Source organism: Pristiophorus japonicus, chromosome 5 (genome assembly GCF_044704955.1).
Source record: "Pristiophorus japonicus isolate sPriJap1 chromosome 5, sPriJap1.hap1, whole genome shotgun sequence".
In the NCBI taxonomy this organism is placed as follows: Eukaryota; Metazoa; Chordata; class Chondrichthyes; family Pristiophoridae; genus Pristiophorus; species Pristiophorus japonicus.
This window is the reverse complement of record NC_091981.1, coordinates 215,274,894-215,292,710: the sequence shown is the minus strand read 5'-3', so window position 1 is coordinate 215,292,710 and position 17,817 is coordinate 215,274,894. Positions and strand designations below refer to the sequence as shown.

The following is a 17,817-nucleotide window of genomic DNA, read 5'->3' as shown; positions in this document are numbered from 1 at the left end:
CAGGAGATGTAGTCCCAATCCCATGTATCTGTCCTGTTCATTTAATTCCCTTTCCTTCAAGCGCCTGTCCAATATATGCTTAAATGCTGAGATGGTCTCTGCTTCAATCACTAATTCCTCTGTGTAAAAATAAAATGTTTTTCCTGTTCTCTGTCCTAAATCTTTCATTCCAGACCCTTAATCACAGGAAACAGACTTTCTATCTACTGTAACCCATCCTTTCAACGTCTATCAAATCACCCCATAATCTTTGTTCGAACAAAACAGCCCCAATTTTTCAAGTTACCCTTTTGTAATTCCTCATATCAGGGAAAAGGTGTTGCACGTGTTTCTTACTGCCTCGATTTTGCTTCAAGTTCACTCTTTTAGTAACTTAGCGCGCACAATACCAAAAAGCAGTGGAATGAAATAATACTTCAAACAATTTTGTTTAAAACTTCATGTTCTGATATGTACAAATCCAATATAGGCTCACAAATGTAATATAACTTAGTATTAGTTCCTTATTTAAATGTCACGTAATATAACGACAATGTAATTGTTTTCATATTTTTAACAAACCCTAGTGGTATCCCCTTGTTTCGTTTAACCACCTTCCCTCCCCAACCTACTCATGAGTGTGTCTCTCCTCTCCTATTCTTTCTTCCCTTCCCCCCCCTCCCCCCCCATTCAGAAGTCTTTCCCCCTGTTGTTCTCATGCTCTTTTCCTCATTTTCTTTCTTTTTCCCCCACCCTTGCTTCCTCCTTATCCTTTTTCATTTGCACCACACAATTGGTGAAATCAATTAGAAAGGAGAAGAACATAAATTTCAACACCTGGTCAACAAGGCTAAAAAGAAATGGATGAATGGTTTGTTGGTCATGACATAGACAGCCAACTGTACACGATGTTATAAAGATGTATTGATATATTGTGTATCATTTTAAACATTATCAATAAAACTTAAATCTTCGTGACAGTTGGTAGTGCCTTTAACCACTGGTCCAACTGTTTTATTGGGATTCACTTAAAATATCACCTCTCTGATTTGCATGGTCTGAATTTGCTAACCGTATTAAAACTTGGACAAAAAGACAGCTTTTTATTCTTCCTCGATTTCAGCTTTTAGTTAAGTATGATGCAGACCTGTTTGCAGAAAATGAAAACCGAGACACTCCCTGCGACTGTGCGGAGAAACAACATCACAAGGATCTTGCTCTCAATCTTGAGTCACGGATGGTATTTTCACGAGATCCAGAAGCTGAAGAAGTGGAAGCAGAGTATGCAGCTTTGGACAGAAAAGAGGTACAGTTTTCTAAAATATTTATTTTACAGCTGTTTGGCACTTGTAGTGCTGAATAAATGAGCTTCATACAGTTGCCACAAGTACTATCTCAAGATGTATATTCCAGTCAAATTTGTTTTCAGTTATGCTGAGACAAAATGGGAGATTTTTTTAGCGACCAACAACAGATTGACTCTGGATCAAAGGAGGCGATATTTTAGGGGTGACAAAAAGCTTGTTTGAAGAGTTGGGTTTCAAGAGGGTTCTTAAAGGTGGAGAACAGAAGGGTTCAGGATGGGAATTCCTAAGTGTAGAGCCTAGATGACTGAAAGCTGCCAATGGTGGGGAAAATGGCGGTAAGAGAAGGGATAACCAGCCGTGGATAACCAAGGAAATAAAGGAGAGTATCAAATTAAAAACCAATGCGTATAAGGTGGCCAAGGTTAGTGGGAGATTAGAAGATTGGGAAAATTTTAAACAACAGCAAAGAATGACTAAGAGAGCAATAAAGAAAGGAAAGATAGATTACGAGGGTAAACTTGCGCAAAACATAAAAACAGATAGTAAAAGCTTTTACAGATATATAAAACGGAAAAGAGTGACTAAAGTAAATGTTGGTCCCTTAGAAGATGAGAAGGGGGATTTAATAATGGGAAATGTGGAAATGGCTGAGACCTTAAACAATTATTTTGCTTCCATCTTCACAGTGGAAGTCACAAAAACCATGCCAAAAATTGCTGGTCACAGGAATGTGGGAAGGGAGGACCTTGAGACAATCACTATCACTAGGGGGGTAGTGCTGGACAGGCTAATGGGACTCAAGGTAGACAAGTCCCCTGGTCCTGATGAAATGCATCCCAGGGTATTAAAAGAGATGGTGGAAGTTATAGCAGATGCATTCGTTGTAATCTACCAAAATTCTCTGGACTCTGGGGAGGTACCAGCAGATTGGAAAGCAGCTAATGTAACTCCTCTGTTTAAAAAAAAAGGAGGCAGACAAGGCAGGTAACTATAGGCTGGTTAGTTTAACATCTGTAGTGGGGAAAATGCTTGAAACTATCATTAAAGAAGAAATAGCGGGATATCTAGATAGGAATAGTGCAATCAAGCAGACGCAACATGGATTCATGAAGGGGAAATCATGTTTAACTAATTTACTGGAATTCTTTGAAGATATAACGAGCACGGTGGATAGAGGTGTACCGATGGATGTGGTGTATTTAGATTTCCAAAAGGCATTCAATAAGGTGCCACACAAAAGGTTACTGCAGAAGATAAAGGTTGGCGGAGTCAGTGGAAATGTATTAGCATGGATAGAGAATTGGCTGGCTAACAGAAAGCAAAGAGTCGGGATAAATGGGTCCTTTTCGGGTTGGAAATCGGTGGTTAGTGGTGTGCCACAGGGATCGGTGCTGGGACCACAACTGTTTACAATATACATAGATGACCTAAAAGAGGGGACAGAGTGTAGTGTAACAAAATTTGCAGATGACACAAAGATTAATGGGAAAGCGGGTTGTGTAGAGGACACAGAGAGGCTGCAAAGAGATTTAGATAGGTTAAGCGAATGGGCTAAGGTTTGGCAGATGGAATACAATGTCGGAAAGTGTGAGGTCATCCGCCTTGGGGGAAAAAAAAAACAGTAAAAGGGAATATTATTTGAATGGGGAGAAATTACAACATGCTGCGGTGCAGAGGGACCTGGGGGTCCTTGTGCATGAATCCCAAAAAGTTAGTTTGCAGGTACAGCAGGTAATCAGGAAGGCGAATGCAATGTTGGCCTTCATTGCGAGAGGGATCGAGTACAAAAGCAGGAAGGTCCTGCTGCAACTGTATAGGGTATTGGTGAGGCCGCACCTGGAGTACTGCGTGCAGTTTTGGTCACCTTACTTAAGGAAGGATATACTAGCTTTGGAGGGGGTACAGAGACGATTCACTCGGCTGATTCCGGAGATGAGGGGGTTACCTTATGATGATAGATTGAGTTGACTGGGTCGTTACTCGTTGGAGTTCAGAAGGATGAGGGGTGATCTTATAGAAACATTTAAAATCATGAAAAGGATAGACAAGATAGAGGCAGAGAGGTTGTTTCCACTGGTCGCGGAGACTGGAACTAGGGGGCACAGTCTCAAAATATGGGGGAGACAATTTAAAACTGACTTGAGAAGGAATTTCTTCTCCCAGAGGGTTGTGAATCTGTGGAATTCTCTGCCCAAGGAAGCAGTTGAGGCTAGCTCATTGAATGTATTCAAGTCACAGATAGATAGATTTTTAACCAATAAGGGAATTAAGGGTTATGGGGAGCGGGCGGGTAAGTGGAGCTGAGTCCACGGCCAGATCAGCCATGATCTTGTTGAATGGCGGAGCAGGCTCGAGGGGCTAGATGGCCTACTCCTGTTCCTAATTCTTATGTTCTTATGGAAAAGGGGTGGGAATGCACAGGAGGTCAGAAGAACAGTTTATTGCGAGGTTGTTGGGGCCAGAAAAACTTAGAGCTAGGGAGGGGGAGAACCATCAAAGGACTTAAACAAAAGGATAGGAGTTTTAAATTTGAGGTGTTGGGGGACCAGAAGCCAATGTAGGTCAGTGAGGACATTGTGTTGTATTGATGTGGGATGGGCCAGAATGGTAAGTTGAGTGGTTGGCAATTTAGTGGGAAGGGATTAACGGTTGAGATGAGATCAGAGAGGGCATGGGGTTAATCGAGAAGCTAGAGATGATGTGTCGTCAGGATCAACGTTCCCTATAAGGTACACGGCCTCTGCTGGTTCTGCGTAACCTGTGACTGGCTTTATCAGTATTGCACGAAACTGTGAATGGGCCGTGAAGATGCTGCGTACCCCGTCCCCCCCCCCCCCCCAAAAAAAAAAATAAGAGGGAACATTGGTCAGGACTGAAAGAAAGAAAAAAAGACTTGCATTTATACAGCGCCTTTCATGGCCACTGGACATTCCAAAGTGCTTGACAGCCAATGAAGTACTTTTGAAGAGTAGTCACTGTTATAATATAGGACTAGGCCAAGAGGGAGCCTAGGGAAAGGTTTGGCTCTGGATAATGAAGGGTGGTGGGGGAAGGGAGGTAGGGGGGAAATGGAGGCAGTTGAATAGACTGTCTCAATCTTCATGACAATCCAAGTTCCTCCTAATTTTTTTTGGAGTCATGCGGGCCCTTTAACTGACTACGTGGCCCATTCAAAAGTTGCCACAAACGCAGTTTTTTCAATTTTAAAAACCGGATCGCTGGCTGCACGGGACTCTTGAAGCGCTGCGTGACCGTGCAGCTTAAAGGGAATATTGGTGACAATTAAGTCCCAAGCTTGCACAGTCACCTCTGGCAGCCCAACTATTTCTTCGATCACCAAGGCTGCTTACTTCCGCTTCCGCATTGTTGCCCACCTGTTTTTCATCTTACCCCACCATTGCTGAAACCTTGAATCATGCTTTCATCACCTCCGGGCTCCACTTCTCTAATACACTCCTTGTCAACTTCCCAAATTTCACCCGACACAAAACTCCAACATATCGAGAACACTGCCTCCCACAGCCTATCATGCATGAAATTACGCTCGTCTCTCGTCCCTGTTTTCACTGCACTGAGAATGGGGACTCAGAGCATGTTAGTGTTCCAAATTCTCACTCTTGTCTATAAATTCTTGCTTAGTTTGCTACATCTCTCCCCACCTTCAGAAGACTCCTTAAAAACCTCTCCTAACTATATTTTCAGTCACCGTTCGGGTTCCAGTTTCTCTTTCTAAGGCACCTTGGGATGCCTGAAAATTGATCCCAACCTCCAAAATCTTGTAATTCCTGTGATTCTTCTGTGTTCTTTTAGCTGTACATGGAAAAGACCATCTGTCCTAGGAGGCATCTCCTAAAAGTAAAAGTTAACTGCCATGCGCTTTGCTTATTTGTGTCCATTGAACAGGGAAAGATGTGGAAACCAGCAGCATAACTGTAATCTGACAATCCATATTGCTGTATATCGGTCTGGTAGTAGAAGATGCCGGGTAAATGTTTCAACTCCGGGGGAAAAAAAATTCCCTTTAAGGCAGTTTGATTATAGCTATTTGCACTACTGATGATACTACTGAGAACATTGCATTTAAATAAGTTTCAGCCCATGCAAGTGATTAATTAATTGGATGTAAATGTTACCACTATAGCCTGCTGCTAAGATGAGGAAATGTATCTTTAACCAAATTAAGTTTATTTCTCTACTGTTACTGGATTATTTGTTCATTGAAATTCTGAGCCACTTGATGCATACAAATTGGCCAGAAATAGCAGCGAACCTGGGGACTGGGAGAAATTTAGAACTCAGCAGAGGAGGACAAAGGGTTTGATTAGGGCAGGGAAAATGGAGTATGAGAAGAAGCTTGCAGGGAACATTAAGGCGGATTGCAAAAGTTTCTATAGGTATGTAAAGAGAAAAAGGTTAGTAAAGACAAACGTAGGTCCCCTGCAGTCAGAATCAGGGGACGTCATAACGGGGAACAAAGAAATGGCAGACCAATTGAACAAGTACTTTGGTTCAGTATTCACTAAGGAGGACACAAACAACCTTCCGGATATAAAAGGGGTCAGAGGGTCTAGTAAGGAGGAGGAACTGAGGGAAATCTTTATTAGTCGGGAAATTGTGTTGGGGAAATTGATGGGATTGAAGGCTGATAAATCCCCAGGGCCTGATGGACTGCATCCCAGAGTACTTAAGGAGGTGGCCTTGGAAATAGTGGATGCATTGACAGTCATTTTCCAACATTCCATTGACTCTGGATCAGTTCCTATGGAGTGGAGGGTAGCCAATGTAACCCCACTTTTTAAAAAAGGAGGGAGAGAGAAAGCAGGGAATTATAGACCGGTCAGCCTGACCTCAGTAGTGGGTAAAATGATGGAATCAATTATTAAGGATGTCATAGCAGCGCATTTGGAAAATGGTGACATGATAGGTCCAAGTCAGCATGGATTTGTGAAAGGGAGATCATGCTTGACAAATCTTCTGGAATTTTTTGAGGATGTTTCCAGTAAAGTGGACAAACGAGAACCAGTTGATGTGGTATATTTGGACTTTCAGAAGGCTTTCGACAAGATCCCACACAGGAGATTAATGTGCAAAGTTAAAGCACATGGGATTGGGGGTAGTGTGCTGATGTGGATTGAGAACTGGTTGTCAGACAGGAAGCAAAGAGTAGGAGTAAATGGGTACTTTTCAGAATGGCAGGCAGTGACTAGTGGGGTACCGCAAGGTTCTGTGCTGGGGCCCCAGCTGTTTACATTGTACATTAATGATTTAGACGAGGGGATTAAATGTAGTATCTCCAAATTTGCGGATGACACTAAGTTGGGTGGCAGTGTGAGCTGCGAGGAGGATGCTATGAGGCTGCAGAGTGACTTGGATAGGTTAGGTGAGTGGGCAAATGCGTGGCAGATGAAGTATAATGTGGATAAATGTGAGGTTATCCACTTTGGTGGTAAAAACAGAGAGACAGACTATTATCTGAATGGTGACAGGTTAGGAAAAGGGAAGGTGCAACGAGACCTGGGTGTCATGGTACATCAGTCATTGAAGGTTGGCATGCAGGTACAGCAGGCGGTTAAGAAAGCAAGTGGCATGTTGGCCTTCATAGCGAGGGGATTTGAGTACAGGGGCAGGGAGGTGTTGCTACAGTTGTACAGGGCCTTGGTGAGGCCACACCTGGAGTATTGTGTACAGTTTTGGTCTCCTAACTTGAGGAAGGACATTCTTGCTATTGAGGGAGTGCAGCGAAGATTCACCAGACTGATTCCCGGGATGGTGTGACTGACCTATCAAGAAAGACTGGATCAACTGGGCTTGTATTCACTGGAGTTCAGAAGAGTGAGAGGGGACCTCATAGAAACGTTTAAAATTCTGACGGGTTTGGACAGGTTGGATGCAGGAAGAATGTTCCCAATGTTGGGGAAGTCCAGAACCAAGGGTCACAGTCTAAGGATAAGGGGTAAGCCATTTAGGACCGAGATGAGGAGAAACTTCTTCACCCAGAGAGTGGTGAACCTGTGGAATTCTCTACCACAGAAAGTAGTTGAGGCCAATTCACTAAATATATTCAAAAGGGAGTTAGATGAAGTCCTTGCTTCTCGGAGGATCAGGGGGTATGGCGTGAAAGCAGGAAGGGGGTACTGAAGTTTCATGTTCAGCCATGAACTCATTGAATGGCGGTGCAGGCTAGAAGGGCTGAATGGCCTGCTCCTGCACCTATTTTCTATGTTTCTATGCCATATTTCAAATTTTGAGCAAATCAGCTGAGCCTAGAAGATGCAATGGGAAAATAGCCGATTTCCATTAATAGAGATATGAATACTGTTCAGTTTGAAACTGTTGCCTTACTTTAGCATTTTGAAATGTTAATTCCTACATTATGAATTGTTCATCATAATGGGGCTAACATTCTGGTGGGAGGCTTCCTTCGGACAAACTCCTCTGACCCAAAAATATTTTGGGGTGGTCCCGGAGGTGCCTTTGATTCCGGCAGGAGGCCTTCATTCCATGCGTAGTGTACGGGGAGCCCCGAACATGTGAAAATGCTGGCGTCACGTGGGCCTGGACCACCAATCACACTGCAGTATTCTCATTGATAATAATGGGAACTCCGTTTTTACAAGTTCACATTACTATCAATGAGAATAAACCCCTAAAACAAGAAACACAACATAAATAAATAAAACACCTCACATATTTAAAATTAATTGAAATTAAAGTTAAATGTTTCAGAAAATATTTTTTTTTAAATGTTTTTTGTGTTTTAATACGGTTTAAAATAAACTTACTTTAATGGACAGGATTTTTAAACAATGTGTTTTTAAATGTAATTTGTATATGTTTTAAAACTCTTACGCTGGTAAAAGTAGGCTATATGCCTGCTTTCACCAGGTGTTAGAGTTTGAATGACATTCGCTGGGCAAGAAATGGGCACATAGCCCAATCTCTCCTGCACAAATGTCCTCCTGGGGATGTGGAGGATCTGTCAAGACAAATCGGAAAAAACAGTTTTCCACGCATGCGCATCGCGCCCCAAAGCTGCTTTTGCGAGGCCTCGCAGGGTACGTTCATCAGGGTATGTTCATATGGACCCATTGAGGCTGGAATTTTAGCCCCAATAACATTAGTTTCAGAATTTGGAAAGAAACCAGTGTTTTTTGTAGGTGACCCACATGTTTGTAATGAACTTTGTAGCTGATGATTTTATGTAAAAAATGTGATTGGCAGAGTTTTAGTTTCAAACTACAAGTCTTTATCTGATTAATATCTTTTGGTATTTTCTCCCACTCTGAAGCCATATGAGGGCTTAAGGCCACAGGACCTGAGGAAGCTCAAGGATATGCTGATAGTGGAAACTGCAGACATGCTTCAAGCCCCGCTTTTTACTGCAGAGGCACTGCTCCGAGCCCACGGTAAAGTAATTAACTGTTGGACTAAGGGTCACGGTTGTAATATACAGCTTTTAATTGTCATTTGTGGTACATTTTAAAATCCAATGTCCAAACTCACATTTTGTCTTTCCTTAATAATTGCTTGCTGTTTATTCGATGCTAGTTTATAGTGTAACTACCTTCATTATTTCTACATCCACGCCAGAGGTGAATATTAAATTGCAGCTTGAATGTGTTATCACTTGTGCGTTAGTGGTGAAACAGCGTGGCGGCCCCGACCTGCGAGAGACCATCAGCAGCAGTTCGGGGCCATAAAAGGAGTGGTGAGCAGTGGCCCCTGGACAGCGTGGCGGCCCCGACCTGCAAGAGACCATCAGCAGCCCCTGGACAGCGCAGCAGCCCCTGGACAGCGCGGCGGCCCCGACCTGCAAGAGACCATCAGCGGCCCCTGGACAGCGCGGCGGCCCCGACCTGCAAGAGACCATCAGCGGCCCCTGGACAGCGCGGCGGCCCCGACCTGCAAGAGACCATCAGTGGCCCCTGGACAGCGCGGCGGCATGCCACTTCAGGGAGCAGCACGAGCTGGTACAGGAGGGCAATGGCAGCGAAGAGTGACGTCAGCAAGGTCCAGGTCGGTGATTGGAGCGTGAGCAGATGCGGCGAGATCGGGCGAAGGATCTGTGAGAGACTGTGGAGGGATGTGATCGGGGCCCAGGGAGGCATGAGTTCGGGGCTAGGGGCCCAGGGGCAGCACGGGCCAGCCCACACTGCGATATGTGTGCGAACTAGGTCCGTGCAGCAGAGCTGGTCTCCAGTTGTCTTGGGTAATCCTCACCACTGGACCAAGACCTAGCTCGCTCAAGCCTGTGTGGTGGCAGGTGTGCAACAGCCACCACACGTTTAATAAAAAAAAAAAATCCACGCACAGGCATCCTTGAGGATGTAGTTCGGGTTCTTCATTCGAAACACCTGTGAACTCATCCTTTTTTTGGCGTGGAAGCAAGTCATCCTCATTTCGAGGGACTGCCTATGATAATGATGATGACGATCTTCATATAAGCAGTTGATTTCAAAAGGCTGTCAAGAAAAATGCTTTAAGCCATGTTAGCTTAACTGAATGAGAAGAAAAAAAAGTCTATGAATCTAAACTAAAAACACAATGCTGATGTATGTCGTCATGCAAGAAAGTCCACGTTTTGGATAGAGACCTTCACCACTTAATTTGAATCCTAGCCATTAACCAGTATATTACAATAAGTAGTAAATAGTGAAGACCTCATTGGGAGGTTTAGTGAGCCTGACTAAGTGAACAGCATTAACATCAGAAGGGGTGGTCTTTGACCCAGGATTGCCTTGTCATTTTGGCTGCTCCATACAATCAATTTCTGTTAACTCTTTCAAATCAGTATACTCACTGTCATTACAGTCCTCACCATTTATCGTGAGGTTGTTAGTGCAAAAGTGATTTGCCAATTTTACATGGTGGCCTGTGTAAACGGACAGTTGAGATCCTGGAGGTGGCCAGCAACATGGATCATTTTCGAGTTGCAAGAAAGTTATTTTGCACAGTACCTTGGACAGGAGTTCTTAAAGACAAAATAAATGCAGAGATTGTTGTAGATTTCTACTATATTTGTAATTTAATACAGTACTGTAACTGGGACTAAAGTAGGACTGAGTGAGGCACTATGTTGGAGTGGGGGAGTGTGGAATTCTTTGCATGGTCAATCAATACAGAGTACCACCAGGACCATCTGTACAATTGGCCAATTTCATGGAAGCATTGATATTGTGGCACAGGAGGAGCTACCCACTCTAATCCTTCCTGTGTATAACGTGGGTGAGTGGTTTAGACCAGGATTGCTCTCAATTCTGTAACCCCACCTGCCTTCACCACGCCCGCTCTTTGGCCAACAACTGCACACCTTTAAATAGTCAGATCAGGAAAGGTTGTTACCCAGAGTCTAAATTACTCTCTCTGAAGAAATCAACTCTAACATGGTAACCAGGAAACCGGTTAAATTTCAATCCTGTAATTTACAGAATCCACCCAATTTAATTTGATATAATCTGAGTTTAATTGAAGTAAAGTTCCACATTGATCAGTGTTGAACAGGAAGATAACAATTCATTAAATTGTCTGGGGGACCCTTAATACAGCAGTTTCTGTCCGAAAAAAACAGAGTACTTAAGATGCTAAAACTGGCAACCTTGAAATTGATCTTTTTAGATGATAAGTGACTGCCCACTTTAAACAAGGATGTTTTAAGTGGTGGGGACCGCATTAATAGTTGACATGAAAAGAAAATCAATAAATTGTTGGGGAAAAAATGGTTGCGTTTTCTTTCCTTTTAATATATCTGTAATGCATGGTGCAAAGCTCTGAGATTGAATTGGTACGCTGCTCGTAAAGTGGTGCTACTTTGAAGTGTAATTTTGTTTCTCTATTTAAAGGAATCTGAGAGCTACAGAACAATTTGTTACCGTTTACTGTGATCTTTCTAATAGCACAGTGCAAATATAAATGAGGATTAAAACATTTCAGATCCCTGCAGGGTTAAATGATAAATGCTGTGCAGATTAGTGATTGCTTTTATGGAACCTATTATTTATTTATATCCACATTGCTTCCTGTGGCCCCTTGCTGGACAGGATGAGGAGAGCAAACTTGGAAAGGTCAAGGCATGGCTGCAGGATTAATAAAACTGTTGGAATAGAAATTGAAGGCATAGCTGAAATAGTGAGAAAATACTATTCGAGGATAAAGGGAAAGAAATCTACGAATCTACCTGGTGGTCCAGGAGGTTTGTATATTCGCACTCCTGGGCCTCTATGCATAGGCCTGCATAGAGGTCAACGTATCCCAGGGACGCATGCGGTTCACAAGTACCCCGGGATCACGTGGGGTGGGCCGACCAATAAAAGAAGGAAATCTCCATTCGTACTTACGGGGTTCCCGTTTCAGATTCCTCAAGTATGAATGGGAATCACACAAAATACATGAACACATGAAATAAATGGGGGGAAAAAAAATTACAGTCCGTCCCACACAACCACGATACCCCATGTATCGCAACATTTTACACTCTACCCCACCCGGAGCCATGCGATCTCCTGGGAGAAGCACAAAAACAGATTTAAAAACCCAGGCCAATTGGGGGGAAAAAATCTGGGAAAATTGCTCTCACCCATCCAGGCGATCGAAACTAGTCCAGCAGATCACTCTGGCTGTATTAGATTCCCTGAAGTACTTACCACCGTGTCTGTGCCAACCAACAAGAGGTTATCTAGTCTAATCCCACTTACCAGCTCTAGGTGTGTAATCCTGCAGGTTACAATACTTCAAGTGCACATCCAAGCACCTTTTAAATGTGGTGAGGGTTTCCGCCTCCACCACCCTTCCAGGCAGTGAGTTCCAGACCCCCGCAACCCTTTGCGTGAAGAAGCTTCCCCTCAAATCCCCTCTAAACATTCCACCAACCACCCTAAACCTATGCCCCCTCGTAATTGACCCTTACACCATGGAAAATAGGCCCTTGCTATCCACTGTATCCAATCCCATCAAAATTCTATGTACCTCAATGAGTTCTCCTCTCAGCCTCCTCTGTTCCAAAGAGAACAAAACCAACCTAGCCAATCAGTCCTCATGGCTAAGATTGTCCTTTCCTGGTAGCATCCGCGTAAATCTTTCATCGGCACCCTCTTCAGTGCAATCACGTACTCCCTATAATATGGCGACCAGAACTGCATGCAGTACTCCAGCTGTGGCCTAACCAGTGTATTATACAATTTAAGCATAACCTCCTTGCTCTTGTATTCTATGCCTCGGCTAATAAAAGCAAGCCGCCTTAACCACCTTATCCACCTGGCCTGCTACTTTCAAGGAGCTGTGGAAAAGCACTCCAAGGTCCCTTTGTTCATCTACACTTATTAAGTGGCCTTCCGCTTAATGTGTATACCCTTTCCTGATTAGCCCTCCCCAAGTGCATTACCTCACACTTCTCCGAATTAAATTCCATTTGCCACTGCTCTGCCCACCTGACCAGTAGATTGATATCTTCCTGCAGTCCGTGACTTTCCTCTTCATTATTAACCACACAGCCAATTTTAGTGTCATCTGCAAACTTCTTAATCATACTCCCTATATTCAAATCTAGATCATTGATGTATACCACAAAAAGCAAGGGACCCAGTACTGAACCCTGCAGAACCTCACTGGAAACATCCTTCCAGTCACAATAACATCCATCAACCATTACCCTTTGCTTCCTATCTCTAAGCCAATTTTGGATCCAACTTGCCACTTTGCCCTAGATCCAATGGGCTTTTACCTTCATGACCAGTCTGCCATGTGGGACCTTATCAAAAGCTTTGCTAAAGTCTATATACACTACATCGTACGCACTTCAGGATTTTTTCCAATAATTTTCCCACCACTGAGGTAAGGCTGACAGGCCTGTAATTACTCGGCCTATCCCTTTCTCCCTTCTTAAACAAGGGCACCACATTAGCAGTCCTCCAGTGCTCAGGCACCATGCCTGAATCCAAAGAGGACTGGAAAATTATGATGGTCAAAGCCTCTGCCATTTCCTCTTTTGCTTCGCTCAACAGTCTGGGATGCATTTCATCTGGGCCTGGAGACTTACCACTTTCAAAGCTGCTAAATCCCTTAATACCTCCTCTCACTATGTTTATTTCATCCAGAGTTTCACACTCCTCCTCGATAACAATATCTACATTGCTCCTTTCCTTTGTGAAAACAGCCACAAAGTATTCATTAAGAAGCATACCCACATCTTCCGCCTCTACACACACATTACCCTCATGATCTCTAATAGGCCCTACCCTTTGGTCCAGTGGCAAGGGTTATCCAAGACGACTGGAGACCTGCTCTGCTGCACAGACCTAGTGCGCGCACATATCACAGTGTGGGCTGGCCTGTGCTGCCCCTGGCCCCGAACTCACGTCTCTCCTGAGCCCCGATCTCACGTCTCTCCTGAGCCTCGATCGCATCCTTCCACAGTCTCTCACCGCTCCTGCTGTATCTGCCCACGCTCCAATCACCAATCTGGACCTTGATGACGTCACTCTTCGCTGCCGTCGCCCTCCTGCACCAGCTCACGCTGCTCCCTAAGTGGCCTCCATGCTGCTCCTGGGCCGCTGCACCTCCGCTCCTTTTATTGCCCCGACCTGCCGCTGGTGTTCCCACGCAGGTCGGGGCCTCTGCGCTGCTCCCAGGCTGCCGCACCTCTGCTCCTTTTATGGCCCTGACCTGCCGCTGGTGTTCTCGCGCAGGTTGGGGCCTCCGCGCTGCTCCCAGGCCGCCACTCACGGCTCCTTTTATGGCCCCGACCCGCCGCTGGTGTTCTCATGCAGGTCGGGGCCTCCATGCTGCTGACACTGGACCAAGACCTAGCTCTGTCAAGCTCGTGTGGTGGCTGGTGTGCAACGGTCACGCACAGGCATCTTCCACCCTACACGAAGTAGTTCAGGACCTGGAATATTAGGTCCTTCATTGAAACACCTGTGATCTCATCCTTTTTTGGCGAGGAAGCAAGTCATCCTTATTTCGAGGGATTGCCTATGAAGGACCGAATGATGACCCTTTCTTTAGTTATCCTCCTGCTCTTAATATATTTATAGAACATCTTTGGGTTTTCCTTGATCTTACTTGCCAGTCATTTTTCATGCTTTCTTAGCATTCCTAATACCCTTTTTAATTTCACCTCTAAACTTCCTATATTCCTCCAGAGATTCTACAGTATTTAGCTGTTGGTATATGACACAGGCTTCCCTTTTTTTCTTTATCCTCCCCTGTAAGTCCCAAGACACCCAGGGGGCTCTAGAATTGTTATTCCCACCCTTTTTCTTTTAAGGGCACATGTTTGGCCTGTGCCCTTCGGATCTCCACCTTGAATTCCTCCCATTGTTCCGACACTGATTTACCTTAAAGTATCTGTTTCCAGTCTACTGTGGCCAAATCAATTCTCAACTTAGCAAAGTTAGCTTTCCCCAATTTGTGACTTTTATTCCTGGTCTGTCCTTGTCCTTATCCAAAACTACCTTGAATCTGACTGAATTATGGTCACTGGCACCCAAGTGCTCTCCCACTGATACCCCTTCCACCTGCCCAGCTTCATTCCCTAAAACTAACTCGAGAACCGCCTCCTCCCATGTTGGGCTTGTTGCATACTGCTTAAAAAAGTTCTCTTGAATGCATTTTAGGAATTCCGCATCCTCTATACCTTTCACACTATATTTGTCCCAATCAATATTAGGATAGTTAAAATCCCCTACTATTGCTGCCCTATGGTTTTTGGACTTCACAGAAATTTGCCTACATATTTGCTCTTCTATCTCCCTCCCACTGTTTTAGGGTCTATAATACACATTCAGCAGTGTGATCGCCCCTTTTTTATTTTTCAGTTCGATCCATATGGCCTCATTTGATCATCCCTCTAACATATCATCCCTCCTCACAGCTGTAATAGTTTCTTTAATCAATACTGTAACTCCCCCCCGCCAAAAGCCCTGGCTAAAAATCCTGTCACCAGGACTATTGAGCTGCCAAACCTGCCCCTCTTTCAGCCATGCCTCTAATGGCTATAATGTCATACTCCCAAGTGGAGTTCGTGGAGGCGGGGGTTTGTTGGTGAGATGGGAGATCGAGGAGCCAGAGGCCTATAAAGGCCCGTGAGCGAGGAATCTGGGGAGTTCGTTGGTGAGGCGGGAGATCAAGGAGCCAGAGGCCTATAAAGGCCCGTGAGCGGGGAGTTCGTGGAGGCGGGAGTTCGTTGGTGAGGCCTACCGGTGCAGCTGCAGCAGGGAGGCAAAAAAGCAGAAGAAAGAAATCGAAAGGTGACATCACAGCCAAGGGGGTAAGTGATTTGTCTGGTGATTGGTAAGTAGTTTTTCTTTTTCTTTATCAGTAAGTAACATTTTAACATTGTTGCCCAATTATGTTAATCTAAGGGTTAATTCATGGCAGGAGAGCTCGGACACGTGTTATGCTCCTCCTGTACTATGTGGGAAGTCAGGGATGCTTCCGGTGTCCCGGACGACTACGTGTGCGAGAAGTGCATCCGCCTGCAGATCCTGACTGACCGCATTGTGGAACTGGAGCTGTGGGTGGATTCACGCTGGAGCATGCACGATGCTGAGAATGATGTGAATTGCGCATTTAGTGAGTTGGTCTTACCGCAGGTAAAGGGTCCACAGCCAGATAGGGAATGGAAGACCAACAGGAAGAGCAGTGCAAGGAAGGTAGTGCAGGGAATCCCCTGCGGTCATCCCCCTGCAAAACAGATACACCATTTTGAGTACTGTTGAGGGGGATGACTCATCAAGGGAGAGCAGCAGCAGCCATGTTCATGGCACCATGGCTGGCTCTGCTGCACAGGAGGGCAGGAAAAAGAGTGGGAGAGCGATAGTGATGGATTCAATTGTAAGGGGAATAGATAGCCGTTTCTGTGACCGCAACCGAGACTCCAGGATGGTATGTTGCCTCCCTGGTGCAAGGGTCAAGGATGTCTCAGAGTGGGTGCAGGACATTGTGAAAGGGGAGGGTGAACAGCCAGTTGTCATGGTATACATAGGTACCAACGATATAGGTAAAAAATGGGATGAGGTCCTACAAGACGAATTTAGGGAGCTAGGAGTTAAATTTAAAAAGTAGGACCTCAAAAGTAGTAATCTCAGGATTGCTACCAGTGCCACATGCTAGTCAGAGTAGGAATCGCAGGATAGCTCAGATGAATACGTGGCTTGAGCAGTGGTGCAGAAGGGAGGGATTCAAATTCCTGGGGCATTGGAACCGGTTCTGGGGGAGGTGGGACCAATACAAACCGGACGGTCTGCACCTGGGCAGGACCAGAACCAATGTCCAAGGAGGGAGTGTTTGCTAGTGCTGTTGGGGAGGAGTTAAGCTAATGTGGCAGGGGGGTGGGAACCCATGCAGGGAGACAAGGAAATAAAATGGAGTCAGAAGCAAAAGACAGAAAGGAGAATAGTAAAAGTGGAGGGCAGAGAAACCCAAGGCAAAAAACAAAAAGGGCCACGTTACAGCAAAATTCTAAAGGGGCAAAGTGTGTTAAAAAGACAAGCCTGAAGGCTCTGTGCCTCAATGCGAGGAGTATTCGGAATAAGGTGGACAAATTAACTGCTCAGATAGCAGTTAACGGGTATGATGTAATTGGCATCACGGAAACGTATATCCAGGCTGACCAAGACTGGGAACTCAACATCCAGGGGTATTCAGCATTTAGGAAGGATAGACAGAAAGGAAAAGGAGGAGGGGTGACGTTGCTGGTTAAAGAGGAAATTAACGCAATTGTAAGGAGGGACATTAGCCTGGATGATGTGGAATCGGTATGGGTGGAGCTGTGGAATTCCAAAGGGCAGAAAACACTAGTGGGGGTTGTGTGCAGACCACCAAACAGTAGTAGTGAGGTTGGGGACAGCATCAAACAATAAATAAGGGATGTGTGCAATAAAGGTACAGCAGTTATCATTGGCGACTTTAATCTACATATTGATTGAGCTAACCAAACTGGTAGCAATGCAGCAGAGGAGAATTTCCTGGAGTGTATTCGGGATGGTTTTCTCGACCAATATGTCGAGGAATCAACTAGAGAGCTGGCCATCCTAGACTGGGTGATGTGTAATGAGAAGGGACTAATTAGCAATCTTGTTGTGCAAGGCCCCTTGGGGAAGAGTGACCATAATATGGTAGAATTCTTTATTAAGATGGAGAGTGACACAGTTAATTTGGAAACTAGAGTCCTGAACTTAAGGAAAGGTAACTTCGACAGTATGAGGTGTGAATTGGCTAGGATAGAATGCAAAGGCTACTTAAAGGGTTGATGGTGGATAAGCAATGGCAAACATTTAAAGATCACATGGATGAGCTTCAGCAATTGTACATCCTTGTCTGGAGTAAAAATAAAACTGGGAAGGTGGCTCAACTGTGGCTAACAAGGGAAATTAAGAATAGTGTTAAAGCCGAGGAAGAGGCATATAATTTGGCTAGAAAAAGCAACAAACCTGAGGATTGGGAGAAATTTAGAATTCAACAGAGGAAGACTAAGGGTTTAATTAAGAGGGGGAAAATAGAATACGAGAGGAAGCTTGCAGGGAATATAAAAAGA

At 44.6% G+C, this 17,817-nt stretch overlaps 1 protein-coding gene across 9 annotated transcripts in view; it reads left to right on the top strand.

The window, feature by feature from the left end:
• Nucleotides 1-17,817, top strand: part of ankib1a (ankyrin repeat and IBR domain containing 1a) — a 154,670-nt gene that overhangs the window by 57,855 nt on the left and 78,998 nt on the right. For all 9 annotated transcript variants that reach the window (XM_070881307.1, XM_070881308.1, XM_070881301.1 and 6 more), the window contains 2 exons: nt 1,103-1,285; nt 8,575-8,692. In XM_070881307.1, the coding sequence (XP_070737408.1) occupies nt 1,103-1,285; nt 8,575-8,692 (301 nt within the window). The remainder of the gene's footprint in view (nt 1-1,102; nt 1,286-8,574; nt 8,693-17,817) is intronic.